At 29.9% G+C, this 27,718-nt stretch overlaps 1 protein-coding gene across 11 annotated transcripts in view; it reads left to right on the forward strand.

The window, feature by feature from the left end:
- Positions 1-2,001: 2,001 nt before the first annotated feature.
- Positions 2,002-27,718, forward strand: part of pbx1b (pre-B-cell leukemia homeobox 1b) — a 127,349-nt gene continuing 101,632 nt past the window's right edge. For 10 of the 11 annotated variants that reach the window (XR_015492857.1, XR_015492858.1, XR_015492859.1 and 7 more), the window contains exons 1-2: positions 2,002-2,420; positions 10,068-10,141. Coding sequence is in view for 4 of the 11 variants with exons in the window: in XM_087255992.1 (XP_087112118.1) it covers positions 2,233-2,420; positions 10,068-10,141 (262 nt within the window). In the remaining 7 variants the exon portion in view is untranslated. The remainder of the gene's footprint in view (positions 2,421-10,067; positions 10,142-27,718) is intronic. The other variant, NM_001083853.2, reaches the window with a different exon arrangement.

Here is a 27,718-nt window from a genome sequence, read left to right on the forward strand (position 1 = left end):
ACATTTTACGCTATTTGTTTATATAGTATTGTATTATAATATTAATTTATTTGTTTGGGTTTAAGATCAATTTAAATAACAAAAACTAAATTAATTACAACATTTTTTATAATATTAATTGGTGTACATATAATAATATAATGACTTTATTGTATTAATATACTGATGAAGAAGTAATGTATAAAAATAAGATTTTAGATTTTTAGAACAGGTTTATATTATTATTATTATTATTATTATTATTATTACTTTAAACTACTACTTTATAAATATATTACTAAAATTAAGTCTATATTTTCTTATTCTTAATCTTCTTCTTCTTATTATTATTATTATTAATAATAATAAAATTTAGATTTAGAGTAGTTTTATATAGCTATTATTATAAATTGATACTTTATAAATATAATACTACAATTAGGTCAATATATTCTTAATAATAATAATAATAATAATAATAATAATAATAATAATAAGAAGAAGAAGAAGAAGAAGAAGAAGAAGAAGAATTAAATCTTAGATTTAAAATAATTGTTTATTATTTTTATTATAAATTACTACTTTATAAATATATTAAAACATTTGAGTCAATATATTAGTAGTATTAATATTATAAATTACTATATAAATATATTGATACAATTAAGTCAATATAATCTTAATAATAATAATAATATTAGTAATAGGAATAATAATAAGAAGAATTTAGATTTTAAATAATTTATATTATAATTGTTATTATTATTATTATTATTATTATTATTATCATTATTATTATTATTATTATTATTATTATTATTATCATTATTATTATTATTATTATTATAAATTACTACTTTATAAATTTATTAATACAATTAAGTCAATATATTATTATTAACAATTATAATAGTAATTTATATTTAGAAAAATGTATTTTTAATATTATGCCTTTTTTATTACTGTCACTATTATTATTATTATAAATTACTACTTTATAAATATATTAATAAAATTAAGTCTATGTATTCTTAATAATAATAATAATAATAATAATAATAATAATAATAATAATAATAAGAAGAAGAAGACGACGAAGAAGTAGAGGAAATTCTTTTTAAAATAATTATAAATTACTTCTTTAAAAATATAGGTATTCAATTAACTAAATTTATTATTATTATTATTATTATTATTATTATTATTATTATTATTATTATTATTTACTACTTTATAAATATATTGATACAAGTCAATATAATCTTAATAATAATAATAATAATAATAATAATAATAATAATAATAATTTAGATTTAAATATCAATATTATTATTATAAATGACTACTTCATAAATATAGTAATACATTTAGGTCAATATATTATTATTATTATTATCATTATTATTATTATTATTATTATTATTATTATTATTATTATTATTATTATCATTATTATTATTATTATTATTATTATTATTATTATTATTATTATTATTATTATACATTAGTATTTTATAAATATATTAATACCATTAAGTCAATATATAATTATTATTAATTATAATAGTAATTTAGATTCAGAATAATTTCTTATTATTATTAGGCCTTTTTTATTACTGTCACTATCATTATTATTATTATTATTATTATTATTATTATTATTATCATTATTATCATTATTCTTTTATTGTAATTAGCAAGTTAATAAGGTTGCTTATTAATTATATAATTACATTTTTATATATAATATTACCTTTTAAAATATTATTTGCCTTTGCATTTGGTCACTCTTTGGTTACATATTTCATTAGTTATTATCACAGAGCTGTATTTCTCCGTCCGAGGAATGAACAAAAAAGCACATGTGCGCCTGACAAACATGCGTTTCATCTTCCCTGCGCAATGATTGACGTGCACTGAAAGACACGCGCGGGGGGCGGGGCTACACGCTTCATACGTCCAATCAGAGCGCGTAGGCGGGGTCTGTGCATCGCAGAGTCTCTGCGAGCGCTACAGTGTAACAAAAGCAGCGGGATGAAAGAGTGAAATAACGCGCGAGTGTATGAAGCGCTGCGTTCATTAATAACACACACCGCACACACACACACACACACATACACTCACTCTGTCTAGCACTCATTCTCACTCTGCGCTCACAGGACTTCATACACACACACACACACATACACAGAGGAGCTGAGGAATCTCCGCCGCAGCTGGACAGCAGAGTACGGAGCACCAGAGCGGGCCGACATGGACGAGCAGCCGCGCCTGATGCACGCACATGCGGCCGTGGGGATGAGCGGACACCCGGGCCTGGCTCCGCACATACCGGACAACACCGGAGCCGCCGACGGGGACGGAAGAAAGCAGGACATTGGAGACATTTTACAACAGATCATGACCATCACTGACCAGAGTCTGGACGAGGCGCAGGCCAGGTGAGCTGTCAATCAGCATATTACAAAATACACTGACTTTCATCCTCATTGACATTTGATCGACTGCTCTTTCAAAAGCAATGCACTTTTAACAGACCATAATCATTTTAAAACACAATTAGAGTAGACAAATGATCTAATAGGACATTTAATGCATATTTGATTTAAACGAGTTAGTAGTAATGGTTTGAAATGCAATGCACTTTTAACAAACAACAATAATAATCATTTTAAAACATATATAGAGTACGCAAATACCTAATAGCACATTTATATAATGCATATATATTATGAACGAGTTACTTTGAAATACAATGCACTTTTAACAGACAATAATAATAATTTTAAAACATATATAGAGTAGACAAACATCTAATAGGACATTTAATGCATGTTTAATATGGACCAGCTTGTGGTAGTAATTAGAAATGCAATGCACTTCCAACATACAAAAATAATAATACTTTTAAACATATATAATTTAAAAAATGTCTAATAGCAAATTTAATATAATGCATATTTTATATGAACGAGTTTGTTGTAGTTTTTAATCCAATGTACTCTAAACAGACAGTAATAATTTTAAAATGTGCAGTAAATAGAGCAGAAACATATCTAATAGCACATTTAATATAATGTATATTTTATTTGAATGACTTAAAAGTAGTTTGAGATGCAGTGCACTTTTAATAAACCATAATAAATACAGTATATAGAGTAGAAAATAAACTAATAACACAGTTAACAATATGCACATTTAATATGAACGAGTTAGTAGTTTGAAATACAATGCACTTTTAACAAACAACAATAGTCATCGTTTTAAAATATAAAGATTATATAATAGCACAGAGTGGTAGTTTGAAATACAAAGCACTTTAAATAACGTAATGTGCAGTATATGGAGTAGACAAATATCTAATTGCACGTTTAATATAATGCATATTTAATATGAACGAGTTAGTCGTAGTTTAAGATGCAATGCACTTTTAACAAACCATAATAAACATTTTAAAGCATATAGAGAGTAGAAATGTATCTAAAAGGACATTAAATGCATGTAATATGAACAAGTTACTTTTGAAATGCAATGCATTATTAACAGTCAATAATAATTTAAAAACCTGCAGTATATACAGTAGAAAAATAACTAATAGCACATTTAATACAATGCAGATTTAAAATGGACGAGTTAGTAGTAGTTTGAGATGCAATGCACTTTTAACAAACAATAATAAACATTTTAAAACATATAGAGAGTAGAAATATATCTAACGGGACATTTAATGCATGTATAATATGAGCAAGTTACCTTTGAAATACAATGCATTATTAACAGACAATGATCATTTTAAAACCTGCAGTATGTACAGTAGAAAAATAACTAATAGCACATTTGATATAATGCAGATTTAAAATGGACGAGTTAGTAGTAGTTTGAGATGCAATGCACTTTTAATAAACAATAATAAACATTTTAAAACATATAGAGAGTAGAAATATATCTAATAGGACATTTAATGCATGTATAATATGAGCAAGTTACCTTTGAAATACAATGCATTATTAACAGACAATGATCATTTTAAAACCTGCAGTATGTACAGTAGCGTAGACAAATATCTAATAGCACATTTAATATAATGCAGATTTAATATGGACGAGTTAGTAGACTGAAATAAAATACACCTTTAACCAACAATAATAATAATTTTAAAGCATACATAAAGAAGAAATAAATCTAATAGGACATTTCATGCATATGCAATATAAGCAACTTACTTTGAAATACAATGCATTATTAACAGACTATGATCATTTTAAAACCTGCAGTATATAGAGTAGAGTAGACAAATATTTAATAGCAGATTGATATAATGCCTATTTATTATGAATTGGTTAGTAGTAGTTTAAAATACAACGCACTTTTAACAAACAATAATAATCTAAAAACATATATAGAGTAGACAAATATTTAAAATGATAATTAATGCATATTTAATATTGTAATATAGTTCGAAATGCTATGCATATTCAACAGACAGTAATCATTTTAAAAAGTGCATTAAATAGAGTAGAAAAATATCTACTAGCACGTTTATATAATGTATTTATTTTAAAGGTAAGTGGTTGCAAACAATTTATATGAGCTGAATATTAAATATTAAATGTAGTAATGTGCAACTTTTATAAATAGTTTGCAACCACTAACCTTAAAACATTTAGTAAATCCATTCAATCATTTTTGTTCAGTGTATATACAGTGCACATTTTATATGAATGAGTTAGAAGTAGTTTCAATTATGTATAAATGTAAATTACTAGACATGTATAATGCTTCTAGTTTACATAAATGTGCAAAAAGCTTTAAGAGTTTCATTTTGTAACTTAATTATTGCATGAAATGCCCCCAAATTTGACATAAAACGAGGTGATGACAAAAAGATATTTTATCTAAATTTATTAAGCTTATTGTGTGCATAAAAAAATAAAACAATTAACATATGACATACACATTCATACTTATTGACTTCTTAAAATATAAAACATTTCAAAATTAAAGCAATCAATATGCATGCATGCATGTGTGTAAATGTATTATTTTATTAGTCACACACACACTAAGCTAAATAAATATAGATAAATGTCTGATTAACCTAATTTAATTCTCATCATCTTATTTATTTGTGATAAATTCCATGCAATAATTAAATACAACCTTAAACACCTAAAGCTTTTTTGCATTGAATCTATTTCTCACATATGAGCTCAGTAAAAGCAAAAAATGCAGCCCCTAACCGGGACATTACAGCAGAAAAAGGTCACCATCGTGATGGCGCACGGTTTAAATGCTTGACATCTTTATAATAATTGACATTAGCAGATGTTTAGACGCAGATCAGGAGTTATTGACATAAGTAGGCATCCAGAAATGGACTGATAACACAATCGCTGTTGTCAGTGTGTCCAAACACATGTGGTGTGTAGTGACAGACATCAGTGTATTTTTCTGACACGCAGTGCTCATTTTTTGTCAATAGAAACGAACAGATGCCAAGATAGACTTTGACAGACAGCGCAGAGACTCGTATCTATCACACATCTGATCGTGTGTCCCTTTAGGATGAATGCAGAGGCTCTTAATTCATCACGATCAAATAAAATCGCGATGTTATTTTATATATGTGAGCCAGAACCACAAAATTAGATTGTTATGTTGTGAATAGCCAGAAAAACTCATTGCATAGGTCAAAATGATTGATTTTTTTATTTATGTCAAAAATTATTAGATAATTAAGGAAATTTACTGTAAATTTATCCAAACTCAATTTTTGATTGGTAATATGCATTGGTAATCACTTCATTATGCACTATTTTTAATATCTTTATGTTTTATAGTTGTATTTCTGCCTAATATTATTTATTGTAATGAAGTATACACTGATGATAATATTATTTATTCAGATTTTCTTCAGATGTATGAATTGCAATTTAAAAAGATACTTATTAGCTTTAGCATGCAGTGTTATAATTGCTGTAATTAATTACAGCATGCAATATTAAATCACGTTTTTATTAATAAATAAAGAGTGGATAAATAAATAAATAAATAAAAAAGAGTGAATAAATTAATTAATAAATGAATAAAGGAGTAAATAAATAAATAAATAAATAAAAAGGAGTGAATAAATAAATAAATAAATAAATAAATAGATAAATAAATGAAGGAGGGAATGAATAAATAATTAAATAATTAACTAAAGTGGTTAATAAATAAATAAATAAATAAATAAATAAATAAAAAGGAGTGAATAAATAAATAAAAAGGAGTGAATAAATAAATAAATAAATAAATAAATAAATAAATGGAGGGAATAAAAAATGAAAAATAAATAAAATAGAGTGAATAAATAAATAAATAGATAAATAAAAAAATAAAAAAATAAATGCATGAATAAACAAATAAATAAATAAATAAACAAAAAGGAGTGAATAAATAAATAAATAAATAAATAAATAAATAAATAAATAAATAAATAAATAAATAAATACATAAATAAATAAATACATAAATAAAGGAGTGAATAAATAAATATTGAACGTTTAATATAAAGCTTTTTTTTTTTTTTTGCTGTTTCCAAAACATTAAAGGTGTTCAGTAATGACATTCTGCAGTATTACTTTTTACATTAGATGCAAATACACAAAAACATCCATTTTTAATTCCTGAAATGATTGTAGATGTTACTAATAGATATGTATGACTGCTTTCGAGGAAGCTTCAGTGTTATGATTGGTATTAAAAGCTAGATAGTGAGTGCATCACTAAATCATAAATGTTTTTGCATATGCATGAGTTTAATGTAAAGCATTTCATTTTTCCACTGTTTCTAAGACAGTTACATTACATAAGACATTACAGTTTACAATACATGCAAATCCACAAAAATATGCATCAATATTAATTTCTGAAATGATTGTAGATTCAGTGTGTTATGATGGTTATTAAAAGCTAAATATTGAATGCATTACTAAATAATGAGTGTTTTTGCATATGCATGAGTTTAATATAAAGCATTTAGTTTCTTTACTGTTTCCAAAACGATAAAGATGTTCAATAATGATATTACTGTTTACATTACATGCAAATATACAAAAATATCCATTATTATTAATTTCTGAAATGGTTGTAGATGTTACTAATACACATGTATGACTGCTTTCATGGTAGCTTCAGTGTTATTAAAAGCTAAATAGTGAGTGCATCACTAAATCATGAGTGTTTTTGCGTATGCATGAGTTTAATAAAAGTAAAGATGTTCAATAATGATACTACTTTTTACAATACATGCAAATACACAAAAATATCTATTATTATTCATTTCTGAAATGATTGTAGATGCAGTGTGTTATTGTTATTAAAAGCTAAATAGTGAATACATTACTAAATAATGAGTGTTTTTGCATATGCATGAGTTTAATATAAAGCATTTGGTTTCTTTACTGTTTCCAAAACGCTAAAGATGTTCAATAGTGATCATTACTGTTTACATTACATGCAAATACACAAAAATATCCATTGTTATTAACTTCTGAAATGGTTGTTGATGTTACTGATGGGCACTCATGGCTGCTTTTGTGGCACTGTAGCTTCAGTGTTATGACTGTTATTAAAAGCTAAATAGTGAATGCATTATTAAACCATGAGTGTTTTTGCATATGTATGAGTTTATTATTTTGGACACAAATATTTAAAACATTAAATGACGCCTTTAATTTAGAGATGAAACCTAGTGTTGAGTTAGCTATCTTTGGGGTACCAGAACACAATATATTGTTGACAAACAAACAAAAAAAAATAATGTATTTGCCTTCGCTACTTTGTTAGCAAGAAGAAGAATACTACTTGAGTGGAAATCTGCAGCTTCACCTAAAGTTTCAATGTGGATGTGTGATCTGATTTTATATTTGAAATTAGAGAAAATTAAGTATTTAATAAAGGGACCTGTCCAAAAATTTTATGAGACATGGCAACCTATGATCACACATTTTGAAAAAAAGGAAGACTCTCTCCTTTAACTGATTTATATAAATAAATCTGTGCAAACAGGTTTAACTGTGATCACCAATATGGTTTAGTTCGATATTTATGTAAAAGACCTCTATAAATATAACAGAATATTGATTTGTATTATCATGTGCTGTAGGTAATTATTTATTTTAATTATTTTTAAAGTTTATTTATTTTTTAAATTAATTTACTATTATTATTATTTTATTCTTTTTATTTAATTATTTTCTATTATTATTAATATTTTTTATTTTGCTATACTTTTATCTATTCCTGTTGCAATTGTATTTTAATTTTAGTTGTTTGCTAATTCATTTTTGCGGCAATGTTCGAAAATCGGGGGAAAATTATTACCTTAAATGTACAAAATGTTTTGTTAAAGCTTGAGAAAATAATCACAAATAAATGTTTAAAATAATAATAATAATAATAATAATAATAATAATAATAATAATAATAATAATAATAATAATAATAATAATAATAATAATAATAATAATAATAATAATAATATAAAGCATCTAGTTTCTTTACTGTTTCCAAAACAGTTAATATGTTCAGTAATGACGTTCTACAGTATTACTTTTTAAGTGTTACTTTTTACATTACATGGAAATATACAAAAATATCCATTATTATTAATTTCTAAAATGGTTGTAGATGTTACTAATGGAGTTTTATAAATGTTGTGCTTACAGTAAACATTAAGCAGAGACTGTATTGTTGTATCTCAAGCAGATATTATTTTTCCTAATAAAGTCTTCATCAGTTTTCAGATGATGTTTAAATTGCAATTTTAAAAAGACACTAATGACTTTTGCTTTTGTAGCAGCTTCAGTATATGCATTGTTAATAAATGCTAAATAGTGAGTGCATTACTAAATCATGAGTGTTTTTGCATATGCATGAGTTTATTATAAAGCATTTAGTTTACTGTTTCTAAAACGATAAAGATGCTCAATAAAGACATTACTTTTTACATTACATGCAAATATACAAAAATATCCATTATTAATTTCTGAAATATTTGTAGAAGCAGTGTTATGATTGTTAAGCTAAATAGTGAATGCATTACTAATTTATGAGTGTTTTTGCATGTGCATGAGTTTTATAAAAAGTAAAGATGTTTAATAATGACATTACTTTTTACATTACATGCAAATATACAAAATTATCCATTATTAGTTTCTGAAATGATTGTAAAAGCAGTGTTATGATTGTTAAGCTAAATAGTGAATGCATACTAATTTATTAGTGTTTTTGCATATGCATGAGTTTAATAAAAAGTCAAAATGTTCAATAATGACATTACTTTTTACATTACATGCAAATATACAAAATTATCCATTACTAATTTCTAAAATGATTGTAGAAGCAGTGTTATGATTGTTATTAAAAGCTAAATAGTGTAAATCATGAGTGTTTTGCATATGCATGAGTTTAGTAAAAAGTAAAGGTTTTCCAAAACATGTTCAGTAATGACGTTTTTACATGCAAATATACAAAAATATTCATTATTATTTTCTGAAATGATTGTAGATGCTACTAATTGTGTTTTATAAATGTTATGCATACAGTAAGCGTTAAGCAAAGACCGCAATGTTGTATCTTAACCAGAGATTAAGTATACATCAGTTTTTAGATGATGTTAAAATTGCATTAAAAAAAAAAAAAACAGAGACACTCATGACTTATGCTTTTGTGGCAGCTTCAGTGTTATGATTGTTATTAAAAGCTAAATAGTGAATGCATTACTAAATCAAGAGTGTTTGTGCATATGCATGAGTTTAATGAAAGAAAAGATGTTCAATAATGACATTACTTTTTCACATTGCATGCAAATACACAAAAATATCCATTATTGTTAATAATTTCTGAAATGATTGTAGATGTTACTAATGGCGTTTTCTAAATGTTGTGCAGCATTAAGCAGAGGCTGTAATGTTGAGTGTGAGTGCTTTTATTTCTCCACGACTGCTCCGCGCTCAGGCAGCAGGCAGATAAATAACTCTTAGCAGGCAGAAGGAAATGTTGGTCTGCTCAGTCGCTCACCGCGGCCCTGTGTTGTGTTTCAGAAAACATGCGCTCAACTGCCACAGAATGAAGCCAGCACTCTTCAACGTCCTGTGTGAAATCAAAGAAAAAACAGGCAAGTTCTCTTTATGCTTTTTAAAGAGGAGAGAATTCTTTGCGAGATCTTTATTTACTTTAGTGGCTGGATGTTTCTTGTGCATTTCTAATGTTGTGTCTGGTCAATGCTGTTCGCATTATGCATATTCAGCAATGTAAATATTCAACGGGTGTAATTGGAAAAACAGAGCTGTGCTGTTTTACGTCATTGCTGTGCATTTGATGTGTGTTTGTTGTGATCAAAGTGAAGAGATTGTTTTTTTTTTTTTTGGTGTTTGATTTAAGGTACAATTTCCGCTGTTGATGAAGCATTAACTGTGACTTTTAGCTCAGTAAACTAGCGATTTTAATAGCTATTAAAGAAGAAGTTAGGTGTTAGATTAGATCCAGAATATTATCATTGTGCTTTATAGTTACTTATTAATAAATATTTAATTTTAACTACTTCTAATCTTAATATCTAAAACCTTATAAGATATAAATATCTTAATAACATGCAGGTGATAAGCCAGGATCTGCAGAATTTTTATATATATATATATATATATATATATATATATATATATATATATATATATATATATATATATATATATATATGTGTGTGTGTGTGTGTGTGTGTGTGTGTGTGTGTGTGTGTTTGTACACAATCTTCAGATTTATGCTGAATGATTTTAAGAGTAGATAAAAAAATAAAAAAAATAAAACAAAAATGTACATTTAAAAAAAATGTGCATTTTTACAATGCAAATCTACTTAGATAAACTTGTTTGGTGAACAAAGCAAGTCTCTCATAGGGCTGGGCGATATGGCAAAAACATAATCTCAATAATTATTTTCCATATTAAACAATAACAATATATATATTGATATAAGTTGTTAATGCTTCCAGATTTAAAAGAGTACCCCCAACAATCACTGAAGCCATAAATTTAGAGAACGGCATTACATATTTTTGGCCGATACATTTTCGGTGGCCAAAAGTTCTGTACATCTTTAATGTCAACACATTTTTAGATTCACATTGTTGCACATTTTTGCTGTGTGATTGGCTCTTAGATTAATACAGAGTAAAAAAAGTCTAGATATTATCAAAGATTATATTGTTAAAGTCTAGTTTGAATTTTTTTTAAATCTTTTTAAAAGATTTCTCAAATGGTGTTTAACAGAGCAAGGAAATTTTCACAGTATGTCTGTTAATATTTTTTATATATAAGTCTTATTTGTTTTATTTTGGCTAGAATAAAAGAGTTTTACATTTTTTAAACACCATTTTAATGTCAAAATTATTAGCCTAATATAATAATAATAATAATAATAATAATAATAATAATAATAATAATAATAATAATAATAATAATAATAATGAATTATTATATATATATATATATATATATATATATATATATATATATATATATATCAATAATTAAGATTCAATAATTCAATAATATAAAAATGAAGTAATAAATTGATACATTTATTTTATTTTTATTTTATTTAAACAAAAAAATTATAAAAAACATTAAATAATTTAAAAAATTGTATAATTAAATTTATATTATATTATATATTATATAGGCGAAGCAGTGGCGCAGTAAGTAGTGCTGTCGCCTCACAGCAAGAAGGTCGCTGGGTAGCTGGTTCGAGCCTCGGCTAAGTTGGCGTTTCTGTGTGGAGTTTGCATGTTCTCCCTGCATTCCCGTGGGTTTCCTCCGGATGCTCCGGTTTTCCCCACAGTCCAAAGACATGCGGTACAGGTGAATTGGGTAGGCTAAATTTTTCATAGTGAATGTGTGTGTGAATGAGTGTGTGTGGATGTTTCCCAGAGATGGGTTGCGGCTGGAAGGGCATCCGCTGCATAAAAAACTTGCTGGATAAGTTGGCGGTTCATTCCGCTGTAGCAACCCTAGATTAATAAAGGGACTAAGCCGACAAGAAAATGAATGAATGAATGAATATAAATTATAATATAACATAATATTATTAACAGTGTTAATATAATCACGAAACTAATATAAACACTAAGAATTAATAAAAAAAATAATAATTGGTGTTAAAGTGTTACCAATCATCTTTAATACTTTTACACAAAACTATTTTTTTACTTTTGCAAAACAATAATAAAATTCAGCTACATTCAGCTTTGAAATTCTAGGATTGCATCCACCAAATTTAGCAAAAGCAATGAATAATGCAAATTAAAATTGAATTAGATCCACTTATTTGGTAAACAAAGAAAATCTCTCATTTAATATATCTGCTAAAAGACAGAAAATATGACTTTACAACCTGTATTGTATATAAAATATATGAACATGTATTATATAAATAAATTATATTACTATATTTATTATAGTATATAAATTATATTACTGAGATGCATCTAAAACCTGAATAAATATTAATGTACACACATTCACAGAAGTAAACAAATAGATTTCTTGCAGACTCTAATAAGCCACTAGTTAACACTGGTACTTAGATTAAAGTGTTACCAATCATCTTGACTACTTTTACACTAGCTGTACCACTCAAAGTGTATCATTGCAATGACCAAATTTAACAAAATCCATTAGTAAATATTGTATTTGTGCATTGTCTTGTATTTGAAATTTTATTGGTGGTCATAAATATGATGTGCGGTGTGCTTTTGCTCTGCTGGCTGTGTAGTCTCTGTATAGGATATCTGCTGGTGAGATATCGAGCCGCTATCGCTCTCTGCGGTTTGATGTGGAAACGGTTCCAGCGAGTTTCACAGTCATTAGTGCGTGAAATAAAAAGGCCTAGATGAAGGATAAAGCCGATTTCTTTATCATTATCTGGGTGACGGCTGTGCTCCAGCTGTGAGGCCGTGGGTGGCTCTCATCTCTGTTTATTCTGTCTCCTCCGCTGATGTTTTCATTCAGTTCTGCGTTGGCTTGTGTTATTTGTCGGCGGCCCTCCTGCGAAGCGTCCGAGAAGGGAGTGACACAGTTATGCGTTTTCACTCCTTCTTTTTTTTCTGTTTGTTTTTCTTTTTGGAGTTCAAGCAGAGTTCGAGCTCCGAGCGACGTGGACGTATCCCAGGCTGCTCTGCTCTCGTCTTTGGCCTTTTTTTTTTGGGTGAAAGTATGAAGGAAGTCAGCACAGGTCAAGATGACATGCTGTACGCCTTTAAACCAGCGTTGTGTTGGTGTAGTTCTTCTGAAGCCGTCTTCTAAAGTCTTACAAATTAGACAGCGTGTGTGTGTGTGTGTGTGTGTGTGTGTGTGTGTGCGCGTCTTTAGGGAATTATGTGTGACTGTAGTAGATTGAGTGTGTGTAGTGTGTTGTAGTGTATAGAGTATATGACTATTTAGCATACAGTGTATGTTAGTGTGTCGTATGTGTGTGCAGATTATTATGTGTGTAATGTATTGTGAATTTCAGAAGGGTATCGTATGTATATGTGTATGTGTTTGTGTAATGTATTGTGTGTGTGGCAGTAGTGTATTGTGATATTGTGTGTGTAGTGTGTTTTCTAAGCTCCTCCCTGCGTGCCTCTTCTTGACACCTGCCGGGGACGTGGCCTGGGGTCATGACCTGACCTTTTGACCCCTGCAGTGTTTTTACTAGGATATAACGGAGCAGCGGCTGAGGAGGGAAATATAAACACTCACAGATTCTTCTTTGGAGGAGAAAAAACTCTTTATTTTAGCCTGAGACATATCTCAGTCTGCCGTATATATATTCATGGCGCTCTTCACTACTTGCTTTCATTCCACTAATAGTTTCTTTCTTCTCTGAGGAATGTGTCTTTGTGAAGACTCCGAGTGTGTGTGTGTGTGTGTGTGTGTGTGTGTGTGTGTGTGTGTGTGTGTGTGTGTGTGTGTGTGTGTGTGTGTGTGTGTGTCTGTGTATGTGTGTGTGTGTAGCTGGATTTTTTTTGCGTGCTTATGCTGTCATTTTGTTTGCTCTGTGTTGTACAGTAAGTTAGAGACTCTGTTCAAACTCTGTGTAAAATGCTGGTAAACACACACAGCACATTTTATGTATGCAGAATATCACAATAATGTATATAAATAAATAAATTAAGGAGGGAATAAATAACTAACTAAATAAATATATAAATAAATAAATAAATAAAGGAGTGAATAAATAAATAAATTTATAAATAAAGGAGCGAATAAATGAATAAATGAATAAAAAAGGAGTAAATAAATGAATAAATAAAGGAGTGGATAAATAAATAAATAAATAAATAAATGAATAAATAAAGGAGTAAATAAATAAATAAATAAAAAGGAGTGTATAAATAAATAAATACATAAGGAGTGAATATTTAATTAATAAATAAACGAATAAAGGAGTGAATAAAAAATAAATAAATAAATAAATAAATAAATAAATTAATTAATTAATAAATAAATAAATAAATAAATAAATAAATAAATAAATAAATAAATAAATAAATAAATAAACAAATAAATAAATGGAGGGAATAAAAAATGAAAAATAAATAGAATAGAGTGAATAAATAAATAAATAAATAAATAAAGGCGTGAAAAAAAAAATAAACAAAAAGGACTGATTAAATAAATAAAGGAGGGAATAAAAAAATAAAAGAGGGGAAAAAAATAAATAGATAAATGAAGGAGTGAATAAATACTGGAGTGAATAAATAAATATTGAAGGAGGAAATAAATAAATAAATAAAGGAGTGAATAAATAAATAATTGAAGGAGGGAATAAATAAATAAATGAAAAAGGGAATAAATAAATAAATAAATAAATAAATAAATAAATAAATAAATAAATAAATAAATAAATAAATAAATAAATAAATAAATAAATAAATAAAGGAGGAAATAAATAAAGGAGGAAATAAATAAAGGAGGAAATAAAGGAGGGAATAAATAAATAAATAAATAATGTACACTTTATATATCATTTACTATGGTAAAATCATGGTTTTGTATGGGTTTGCACAGCTGCTATGTGGAGGATATGCTGATTTCACATGAAATAGTCACATGATTAACATATTTGGCTGAATTTTAATTCAATTTAAGATAATTTTATATCTAGGTCCACATTTTCATTGGTAAAATCAATAGTACAAAAAATCAAATAGTACCAAAAATATGTATGTCCTTTTTAAAGTTGTTACTGAAAGCAAATCTTACATCAAGTATACTTCAAACTTCAAAAACAATAAATAAATAAATAAATAAATAAATAAATAAATAAATAAATAAATAAATAAATAAATAAATAAGGGATTAAATGTAATATTAAAAGGTTTTCAAATGCTTTGTAAAATGAACATTGTTGCTTAATATTTATAAGTAAAAAAAAAAAGTTGTGATCAATGTAGTGCATTTCAGTGAAACACATAGTGCAATTTTCTTTTTAATGAAAATTTTTTTCTCAGTCATGGCACTTAAAACTTATTTCATTCATTCATTCATTTTCTTGTCGGCTTAGTCCCTTTATTAATCCAGGGTTGCCACAGCGGAATGAACCACCAACTTATCCAGCATGTTTTTACGCAGCGGATGCCCGTCCAGCCGCAACCATCTCTGGGAAATGAAACTTATTTTAGTAAAATATAATTTGTCTTAATGTAATGCTTGAACACATAAAATGTGAGGTTGCTTTGAAATATTACAATTAAAATATCTGCATTGCTATAATATTAATCAGAATATAAGGGAAAAAAATAATCTTATTTGAAGTGATTGTTAGATACAGATAAGTACTTTTTTATAATCTCTACATACAAACCCAATGTATTTAGAGTTATAGAACGATACTATACTGTACAGACAAGCACTTAAAGACAAGCACACAAAATATCCATAAATTAGCTGTTTTCTGTATTTTGTGATTTATGTTTTTATTTTTCCCTGTTTATTTATGCTTTTGAATTGGATTATGGGAGCTTTATCTTTCTTAAACTTTTAATCTTGAAAAATTGTAAAAAGTGACTTTTAATGAACATTTTTAATAGTTTGCAGTGCTATATTGTCTGGGTTGGGGTTGCATATTACGCTACAAACACCTTGTAATAAACTGTCAGTACATGTTATTTTGCAGACTTATTTCATTATATTATTTCAATTGATTAAAATGTCAATAAAAGTCACTTTGTTAAACTGTAGAGTTTAATTATCAACATCAGAAGTCGACAGAGCAGAGATCAACATCCCATAATGCAATTCACAATGTAAATAAAAACTTGTGAATCACTAAATATAGAATATTTTTTACAATGTAGAGCAATGCGCTTGTTTGCATGCTCATGAAAACAATTGTAATGTCTTGTCCGAGCGTCTGTGGTCTGTGGAGCGAACAGCACAGATTCATGTTGGCACCAAAATGGCTTTCCAAAAATACACTCTCCAACAATCCCAGCCAGATCGGTCGGCTCGTGCAGACCTGAAACCGCACAAACTCTCATTTCATTACTCCTGAAAGAGCCGAAAGAGCAAGTATACAGTAGAACTCAAAATGATAAGTCCTCCAGAATCATTATCAGCCCCCTGTTTATTTTCCCCCAATTTCTGTTTAACAGAGAGAAGATATTCTCAACACATTTCTAATCATAATAGTTTTAATATCTCATTTCTAATGACTGATTTATTTTATCTTTGACATGATGACAGCACATAATATTTGACTAGATATAATTCAAGATACTGTATACAGCTTAACATAACATTTAACGGCTTCATTAATTAGGTTAAGTTATTGGGCAAGTCATTGCATAACAATGGTTTGTTCTGTAGACAGTCCAAAACAAATACAGCTTAAAGGGGCTAATAATATTGCCCTTAAATTAATTTAAATTCTATCCAAAATAAAACAAATAAGACTATCTTCAGAAGAAAAAAATATTATCAGACATACTATGAAAATTTCCTTGCTCTGATAAACATCATTTGGGAAATGTTGGAAAGAAATTCACAGGAGGGCGAATAATCTTCAACTGTACCTGCGTTCCTCACTCTTTGGTTTCGTCTCAGTGTTTCTGACACATGGAGATTCGTCTCTGCCTCTCTTGGATCTCTTGGAAGTTTGTGAAGGTTGTGAAGGCATCTAATTGCTGAATGTCAGGGTTTGTTGTGTGACGCCACCTTGAACCTCCAGCTTTGACAGAGAAGCAGTAGCGACGCTCTGCCGTTGCGGTTTGAGCGCCTGTCACTTATTTTCACGTCGTCTTCCAATAGTCCTTAACTTCAGAAAGATCCAAATCAAGCCCTAATGGAGGCTGTTTACGCGCTCGGTGGCGGCTTGTTTGTTGTTTTTTGGCTTTATTTGTTTACTCCAGTCTGAATAGATCTCTTTTTTTCTTTTTGAGAGAGATGTCTTTCACGTTGACTGTAGAAAATGTTTCAGGGTAAACAAGTCAGACCAAAAGCAATGCATTGGTAATTTAGGTCTCAAACTGATACTTGTTTTATTTGATTGCTTTGTTTTACTGTTAAAAATGCTGATTTCCACATAATCAAACTGTGTTGGGATAACGTAAAGGAATTAAGTTACCTTATTAGTTTTAGCAAACTTAAATGTATTGAATATATAAACAAAAAACAAAAAGAATTGTGTTGTTTCAGCTCATTTTAAACTTGTAGATTGAACAAACAGCAAACGTCATTATTTTGAGTGTGTTTTACTTCATCGGCTGGGCCGATAAAACTATCAATATTTATTGACAAACACCATTGTCGTTAATGATTCAAAAATCTGTATGAAGTTTTGGTATGAAGCGCTATAGTTTTATTATAATGTGGCTGATGAGCGCGCCTTTGAAGGAATGCCAATAAGCTTAGTGTTATTTCCAATCGACTCTTGAAGTGCGCATCTTTTCCAGGCACACCCAGTTGAAAACATTTCCGAATGCAGTGAGCGCACTGCCATTCACATGAGGGAAACTAACCAATCTTCTTTACACTTTGTATGCAATATACACATTTCGGAAATTAAAGCAGACTCAGATAAACACAGAGCACCCAAACACTGCAGTGCTTTATCTTTCTCTTCATAAATACAAACTAGTTTTGGAACCGCAGCAATGGTTTATTCCTTTGTCATCCTCTGAGAAAATGGGTGATGGTCACCTAGTTATGAGAGACGTTTATTAAAAATGAAAGGAAACCAAATCCACACGCTTGTACTTTTCACATGCTTTTAGACAGAACATATGAACGGACTCTGCTTGATTTTCGCCAACCTCAGGTCAGAATAACAACACACACACAAATGAGTGCCGTGACATCAGCAGTGAAGAGATTGTAAATAAAAAATGATGTAAGGATCTCGCCAGAGTGGCTTTTTGTTTTTTTTTCTTGTGTATCCCATCCACTAGCTAGAGTTTTTAGCATAGTGGTAATATAGTCATTCAACTTCACAATTTGTCATTTTGCAGTATGTATTTGAATAATGATGGCTGGTTCCTTTACTTTAAAGCTCAGATTTGATTTTCATTGTTAGTTTTTTTAATAGAGTGTGTGTTTTATGGTGTGATTATTATAGACACCTTACAGATTTTGATCAACCTTAAAGTTTGCTTTGACTGCTCAGCGTTTACACTTTATTATTGCACACACACGTTCTAACATGTTATATATTTTATATATGTAATATTATTTTATAATATTTTATATTACTATATATATATATATATATATATATATATATATATATATATATATATATATATATATATATATATATATATATATATATATATATATATATATATATGCTTGCAATGTTGGTAAATTCAAATAAAACAGTAAAAAAAATCCTAATTTTCCTAAATGTATTGTTAAAAAATATTCAATAATTATTGATACCGAATGATATTTAACATTATATGGTGATAATTTTTTTCCTGTATTACCCAGCCATAGTTTTACTATTAGTATTTCATCATTTTATTTAATAATAGCACTTTACAAACATTATTTAACACACAATTTAACATTAGCAGTGACCAATGCCTTTGTCACAGTGTTTATGTTGTTTTTTTTAAACATGCTGTTAATTGCTTGTTCAGTTGCATTGGAAAAAAAATATTTACTAATGCATTATTAAGAATTAATTCATTAATAATTAATTCATTCATTAATTTTTCTTTGGCTTAGTTCCATTATTCATCAGGGGTCGCCACAGCAGAATGAACCACCTACTATTTTGCCATATGTATTACACAGCGAATGCCCTATCAACTGCATCCCAGTGACCAATGAATGATTGTGAATGGGTGTTTCCCAGTACTGGGTTGTGGCTGGAAGGGCATTCGCCATGTAAAACATATGCTGGAATAGTTGTCGGTTCATTCCACTGTGTCGACCCCTTAAATAGAGACTATAACAAAACGAACGGATAAATGTTTATAGAGACGTTCCTTTCTAAATAGCATTTATTGATTGAGTCATAACATATTATTATTAATATCCCACCTTCTGTTTTAAATCAGTAAAACTCTCTGTCTGCAAAAACAAGAAAAATGAAGAACTAATCAAGTTATTGCTTTCAAAACTGTGTGATGTTTTGGTCTTTATTGCAACCATCTGTAGGCAAGCGTATGACGGCGATTATAAATCTCAATCTTCTAAACGTCTGTCAAACGGCCGCAGATCTCGACTTGCCGTGTTTTCTCTGTGTGCAAACCTCAACAAAAGGCCCGTTTTCTGGTGGCGTGTGTTTAAACAGTGTAAGGTTTAGCGCCCGGGGCTTCGGGCTGATGTAATGTTATTTTTTGATGGGTGAGAATGAGGTGAGCGTAGGGCAGGGCGCGAATATTTGACAGCGTTGAAACGAGCCAGAGATACCATTCCTGCTCCTGTGGGAAGCCGGACTCCTTGCTCTCGGTACACACTTCTATAGCTCATTACAGACGGAATAAATCATGGCGGACAGACGTTCATTTCACATGTCTGAAGAGTGTGTGGTGTTAGCAATCACATGCTTGATGTAACTGAATTGATTCAAGAGTGCGATATTATGTTTATGATGTTGGTGGAATCATGTGCATTGACCCACAATGAATATGTTGTTTTTTTATGTGTGAAAGGTATACTTGAAACACACTGTAGAAAATGCAGGGTTCCACATAATTCATTCAGGTTGTTTCAACATTAATCGATTAGGTTAACTTAACAAATTGATGTGCACTGAATATAAAACTAATTTTTATTATTCGATATCTGTAGCCGAGTACTATTAAGAGTGCCTAGAAAATTGTAAAGCACTGGTTATTTCACTTGTGTCTTTGATCTGTTGTATTTATCAATGATTGCAATTTGTTTATTAAATTTTATGCAAATGATAATCAAACTAAATGAATGAATTATTTCCAAATAGAGCTATTAAAGTCATCTGGTAAAAATGGTGTTTATATTGCAATATATATTGCAGTAATAAGTAGTTTAAACAAGCAGCTAAATCTTTTTGATATTTTGATATTGTTTGCATATTGATATAATGCTAGAATAACCAATTCTTAAAATCCAATCTATTTTGTTGTTGCTTTTAAAATAAATAAATAAAATCTATGATTTCAACATTCCAGGATTCCAGAATAAACAACACATCACACATGTACAACATTAAAACTATTAACTAATAAACTCATAACTATTAACTAATGGAAAATAAGGGCTTGTTCATAATTTTTTAAATTGGTAAAACCTTTGGTTTGATTAAAATATAGGACCAATCTTGCTAGAAAATTGTCAAATAAAACATCCAGCAGTGCATATCTTACTAAAAAACAGTATATCTAGGATTATCTCTAAGTTTTGTTAGTATGGAATATTTTTGTAATATTTACAGAATGCTCAAATTTTAATATGCAATGATATTCATATTACATACACTGTAAAAAAAATTTGTATTCTGACGGTTTATTTCCGGCAGCTGGGGTGCGTAAACATAAAATAACGGCCATTAAATTACAGAAATTTCCTAAAATTTAATTTCTGCCAAATTTCTGTTATTCAAACTTTTTACCATAAATTTCTGTAATTTAACAGAAATTACAGATTTATTTTAAGTTTATTTTTTTTCGGCATCCCAGCTGCCAGAAATAAACCGTAAAATTACGGATTTTTTATTTTTTTTAAGTCTATATAATACAAAACTTATAACGTTTATTGTCAAAATCCAATTCATGTTTTTAAACTGAATGTGCAGTACCTATGATTTGATATTATTTTAATTTGCATGAATTATGAGCTGAACAACTTAATAAAACACTGTAATCAAAAAGGCAATGCATTTTTTAACTACTGAAAATATTACATAATTTTACCATCACATCATTGTTTGTCAAATGTTCAAACTATATATATAACTATATAAAAATATGATTTATATATATATATATATATATATATATATATATATATATATATATATATATATATATATATATATATTTATATATATATATATATATATATATATATATATATATATATATATATTTATATATATATATATATATATATATATATATATATATATATATATATATATATATATATATATATATAAATAAATCATATTTTTTTCATTTATAAACAATGAATGAATGAGCACTTTATCACACACTGCAGTATATTAATAGAATAGCCGGATAGCCGGCAGCTCACAGTCTCCAGTGTGCAGTAAATTAGTGTGTTATTGGATATGTGCGCTTTGACTTGAACAAGAAAAGATAAAGCATCTTTTTCTGCCTCTTTTTTGCATGCACAATGCTTAGTTGTGTTTTAATTATTGGCATTTAGCATTGCATTTCTAGAATTGGCCCTAAGGCCTGTTGAATAACACAGAGGATGTGTCCTCTGATAACCCCTGCAGTGTCTCAAATATTTTTTTTTTTATAGAAAGAAAGAAAGAAAGAAACAAACAAATGGATGTATGTGTGGTTATGTATGTCGTGTTTTATATATATATTTAGATTTACCGGCCACTTTATTAGGTACACCTCACTATTACCGGGTTGGACCCCTTTTGCCCCCAGAACTGCCTTAATGCTTCGTGGCAATGATTAAACAAGATACTGGAAATATTCCTCACAGATTTGCTCCATATTGACGTGATAGCATTACGCAGTTGCTGCAGATTTGTCGGCTGCACATCCATGATGGGAATCTCCCGTTCCACCACATCCCAAAGGTGTTCTATTGGATTGAGCTCTGGTGACTGTGGAGGCCATTTGAGTACAGTAAACTCATCGTCATGTTCAAGAAACCAGTCTGAGATGATTCACGCTTTATGACATGGTGCATTATCCTGCTGGAAGTAGCCTTTAGAAGATGGAGACACTGTGGTCATAAAGGGATGGACATGGTCAGCAACAATACTTAAGTAGGCTGTGGCGTTGACATCTTCTATTGTCCAGTTTTGGTGTACCTGTGTGAATTGTAGCCTCAGTTTCCTGTTCTTAGCTGACAGGAGCGGCACCCGGTGTGGTCTTCTGCTGCTGTAGCCCATCCACCTCAAGGTTGGACTTATTGTGTGATCAGAGATGCTCTCAGTTGAAACAGGTGCTTATTTAAGTTACTGTTGCCTTTCTATCAGCTGGAACCAGTCTGGCCATTCTCCTCTGTGTATCGTCCTCAATGTAAAATGACAAATTCTTTCCAAATAGAGATATTCAAGTCATCTGGGGAAATTGAATTCTTATCGCAATATATAATGCAGAATAACAAAATATCGCAATGTTAGATTTATCCAGTATCGTGCAAACTGTCTACATATTTAAACACACTAAAAACTAATCTGGACAAATATACACTGTATGTATACTAGTACATTACATTAATGTGGAAAATGACAATAATATGTACAATTAATCAAGATCAGTAAAGGAAAAAAAATAAAATATATATATATATATATATATATATATATATATATATATATATATATATATATATATATATATATATATATATATATATATATATACATACATACAGTTAAAGTCAGAATCATTAGCCCCACTGAATTATTAGCGCCCCTGTTTATTTTTTTCGCCAATTTCTGTTTAATGGGAGGGAAGATTGTTTCCGCACATTTCTGAGCATAATAGTTTTAAAAACGTATTTCTAATAACTGATTTATTTTATCTTTGTCATGATGACAGTAAATAATATTTTACTAGATATTTTTCAAGACACTTCTGTACAGCTTAAAGTGACATTTAAAGGCTTAACTAGGTTAATTAGGGTAACTAGGCAGGTTAGGGTAATTAGGCAAGTTATTGTATTATGACGGTTTGTTCTGTAGACTATCGGAAAAAAAAATTAGCTTAAAGAGGCAAATAATTTTGTCCCAAAAATGTTTTTTAAAAAATTAATAACTGCTTTTATTCTAGCCGAAATAAAACAAATAAGACTTTCTCCAGAAGAAAAAATATTATCAGACATACTGTGAAAATTTCCTAGCTCTGTTAAAAATCTTTTGGGAAATATTAAAAAAAAAAAAAATCAAAAGGGGGCTAATAATTCTGACTTCAACTGTTTATATTAATATCCATAAATAAAATAAAATAAATATAAGGACACACGCATGAAAACTAGACAAAAAACAAAGGCAAGACAATGAAAGCAAAGAAATATTATAACATCTGAAAGTGTTTGCATACAAACTCAAATCATCTGCAAAAACTTATGGAGAAGAGAAGACGTAGAAGATAAATCCGTGCATAAAACTAGACAAAAACAAAGCCAAGAATAAAAATAAAAAATAAAAACTGAAATATTTGAAATCACTTAATGTTTATTTTTTTTAAATGTCCCCCAAAAACCCAACATTGATTTTTAGTTGAAACCCTTGTGGTCTGATTTTTTGGCGTCATGTGGTCCGTTCTGTCACTGCGCTCGCTGCTAATATGTGCTGCTTTGTCTTTCATCGGCTGTGTTTTTTTTTTAAACCTGCTGATGCAGCATTTCGAACGAGCAGGATATGAGAATCACATCTGTTGGAGCGGCTCATCATCCTTCAAGCGGAAACGCTAAAGCCTAATCCAGCACATAATAGAGGCGCACGCGGGCGCACCGACCGGCCTCCCTGCCCGCCGCGTTCTGGATCCACTCCGGCAGAAATGAGATTAGTCGAGCACGCAGCAGCAGTTACCCACAGATCTGTCATCGTTTTCTCTCAGCACACACTGGAGCACAATCACATTACCTTATGAATTATGCAAATTGTCAGTGGCCTAATTGAGATGTGTTAATCATATTAAGAAGCTTAATAGCTGGAATTTAACTGTGATGCTATTTGGTAATTAAGCACGACGGCGAGTTTGGGCTGCCGTTGATTGAGCTGCTCGTCAATGAAGATGCTCCAGTGTTTTTTTTTTTTACATCTGTGTGTGTGCTCGAATTATTCAACAAATTATACATGACAATGATGAAATCAAACCGACTGATTCACCAACATTATTTATACAGGTAAAGTCAGAATTAATCTGTGATTTTCTTTTATTTCAAATATTTCCCAAATGATGTTGAACAGATTCAGGAAATTTTCACAGTATTTTCTATAATATTTTTTCTTCTGGAGAAAGTCTTATTTGTTTTATTTCGGCTAGAGTAAAAGCAGATTTTTTATTTTTTTTTAACTATTTTAAGGTCAACATTATTAGCCCCCCTTAAGTATTATTTGAAATCACAAACCATCGTTATACAATAACTTGGCTAATTAGCCCAACTTAACCTAGTTAAGCCTTTAAAAGTAACTTTAAGCTGAATATGAGTATCTTTCAAATATCTAGTCAAATATTATGTGCTGTCATCATGGCAAAGTTATTGTGTTGTTTTCCCAGAGATGGGTTGCGGCTGGAAGGGCATCCACTGCGTAAAACATGTGCTGAATAAGTTGGCAGTTCATTCCACTGTGGTAACCCCAGATTAATAAAGGGACTAAGCCGAAAAGAAAAGAAATGGATGAATATTGTGTTGCAAAAAATATTCTCCATTAAACAGACATTTGGAAAAAAATATATACAGGGGACTAAGAACTATTGTCCCTCCTTAATATTCATACCCCAATTTCTGTTTAACAGAGAGAAGTGTGGGTAACACTTTATAATAACTACACACTATAAATCATTTATTAAGCATTAGCAAATAGTGAATTCATTATCCGTTAAGCATTAACTCTACATTAATAAACGTTAGTAAGCTGTTTATAACTGCTGCTACAAATGCTCCATTCTTGACTTATAACCACATTTAAAATGTGCTTAATAATTATATTTTCATACTTAGTAAATGATTTATTTTTCATTACTAAATTAAGTATCGCATTATTTACAAACCAGTTGTATTTAAGAGTAGTTGAGGGTTTTTAGGATCATTCAGCATGAGTTAGTAAATGATTAGTCTCTTCAGACTGAAAACACTAATCCGGCGTTTCCAAAACGCTCTGTTTTCGGCGCTTAAAAACTCTGAAAAGCTTGAAAAAACGTATGCGTTTTCATACTAAAACGCATTAGTGTAAACAGGGCCTTATGCCTAGTTCAGACTGCGTGATTTTAACCCCGATTTTGGCTCGCCGACAGGTTTTGAGAAATCGCCGACAAATGCCTGAAATCACAGGCAAATCGCTGCTCGTGCACGTGAGTGACAATCACACAGTGTGAACTATCAAAGACGCGATCTGAGAGATTCGCCGATGAGTCGCCGATGCCTGTGAGATATTTGGCGTGCTGAATATCTGGAGCTGTCGGCGATTCAAATCATGCCGTGTGAATTGAGTTTTGACTGAAAATAACACCAGCGATCGCCTACAGCCAATGAGAGAGCAGCTTTCACTTGTGTGTGCGTGTGTGTGTATACCTGCTGCAGGCCAGCGGGAGGCTGGGGGAGAAGTTAACAGCGCTCTTTTTCGGTTTATTTGGACCCACGAAATGGAGAAAAAACTAGTGGAGGTTTGACAGGACTCAGGAGCAACCGTGTCTGTTTGACGTTTCATACAGAAAGAAATTAGTTTATTATCAACGTTAAGGAGAAATGGATAATTCCCTTTAAACCCAGGTGAGCAAACATGTACATGTTCTACCCCATTAAAGGCTTCTTTCTCATTATGTAGTTAATAACATAAGATATACTACATGTTTTTGGCTGTGAGACGTAGTTTGGACGAAGTTGTCGGCGATTCTTCCTATAGTAAAGTCATGCAATGTGAATGTCCATGTCGCCGAACCATCTTGCAGTGTAAACAAAGCAGCGACGAAACGCTAGCCCAGATAGTCAAGCAGTGTGAAAACATCTGTGACACGACTACTTTGAAAATCCTGCAGTCTGAACTCGGCATAAGTCTTGCCTTTGAATCTGCCACTGTGCTGACACATAGGCATTTGTTGCTCCACCCTCTTTTGAAAAGAGAACGATCTCATTTGAATTTAATGCGACAGTCACCAAAATGCCACAATTAGTATCAAAACCTAAAAATGGCTATTATAAACAGTTAGAAAACATTATTAGTGTGGTATTTTGAGCTGAAACTTGGCCACACACTCTGGGGACATCAGAACCTTTTTCACTTCTTGTAAAAAGGTACAGAATAGAAACAAATTCAAACAGAAAACACAAATTATAAAGAATATAATACTAATATAATATTTAATAATAAAGAAAAATGTTTCATTTCCCAGTACAGGGTTACAGCTTTAAGGGAATCCACTGTGTAAAACATATGCTGGATAAGTTGGCTGTTCATTCTGCTGTGGCAACCCCTGATATAAGGGGACTAGGTGAATGAATGAATAAATGATTGATTGAATAATATTTTTACTGGGTTATTTTCCTTTTTTCTATTTACTTATTTCTATTTACTTACCTATGTTCTATTTACTTATGAGCAGTTAAAAAAAGAATCGATTCACTTCTGAAGGTCTAATCTGTAATACTTGATATACCGACCAGCCTTCAGGGATTGCTTTCTTTACACAAACAACACCATTTAAAAAAATGGCAGATTTGCGTTCTCCGGCATAATAAAACCTCACAAACCAAATGCACCTCATAAACTGTTCCAGAATCAGTTCTTTTGTCAATAGATGGTATCTCCCGTCCTGCTCACCGAGAAATGAATGACCAGCGTGGCGTTAGACGAGAAACCATTTGATTTTATCTGCCTGTTTTCTTTGCGTCGTAAAACTGTAAGGTGGAGTCCGCTCGGCCCTCTATAACTGCCAGCTTTCTCCATATGTTACGACTTTAATCATATCTGAAAATATGTAATGTGCATTAAAGTGAATGTGAATTCTTCTGTTGTCATGACAACCCCGGTGCGTCTATAATCAAATCTGAAAATGCGTAATGTGCGTTAAAGTGAATGCGAATTCTTCTGTTGCCATGACAACCCCAGCGCATCTATAATCAAATCTGAAAATGCGTAATGTGCTTTAAAGTGAATGCGAATTCTTCTGTTGCCATGACAACCCCAGCGCATCTATAATCAAATCTGAAAATGCGTAATGTGCTTTAAAGTGAATGCGAATTCTTCTGTTGCCATGACAACCCCAGCGCATCTATAATCAAATCTGAAAATGCGTAATGTGCTTTAAAGTGAGTGTGAATTCATCCATTGCCATGACAACCCCAGC

The sequence above is a fragment of the Danio rerio genome, chromosome 6, assembly GCF_052040795.2.
Source record: "Danio rerio strain M-AB ecotype USA chromosome 6, GRCz13ab, whole genome shotgun sequence".
Classification (NCBI taxonomy): domain Eukaryota; kingdom Metazoa; phylum Chordata; class Actinopteri; order Cypriniformes; family Danionidae; genus Danio; species Danio rerio.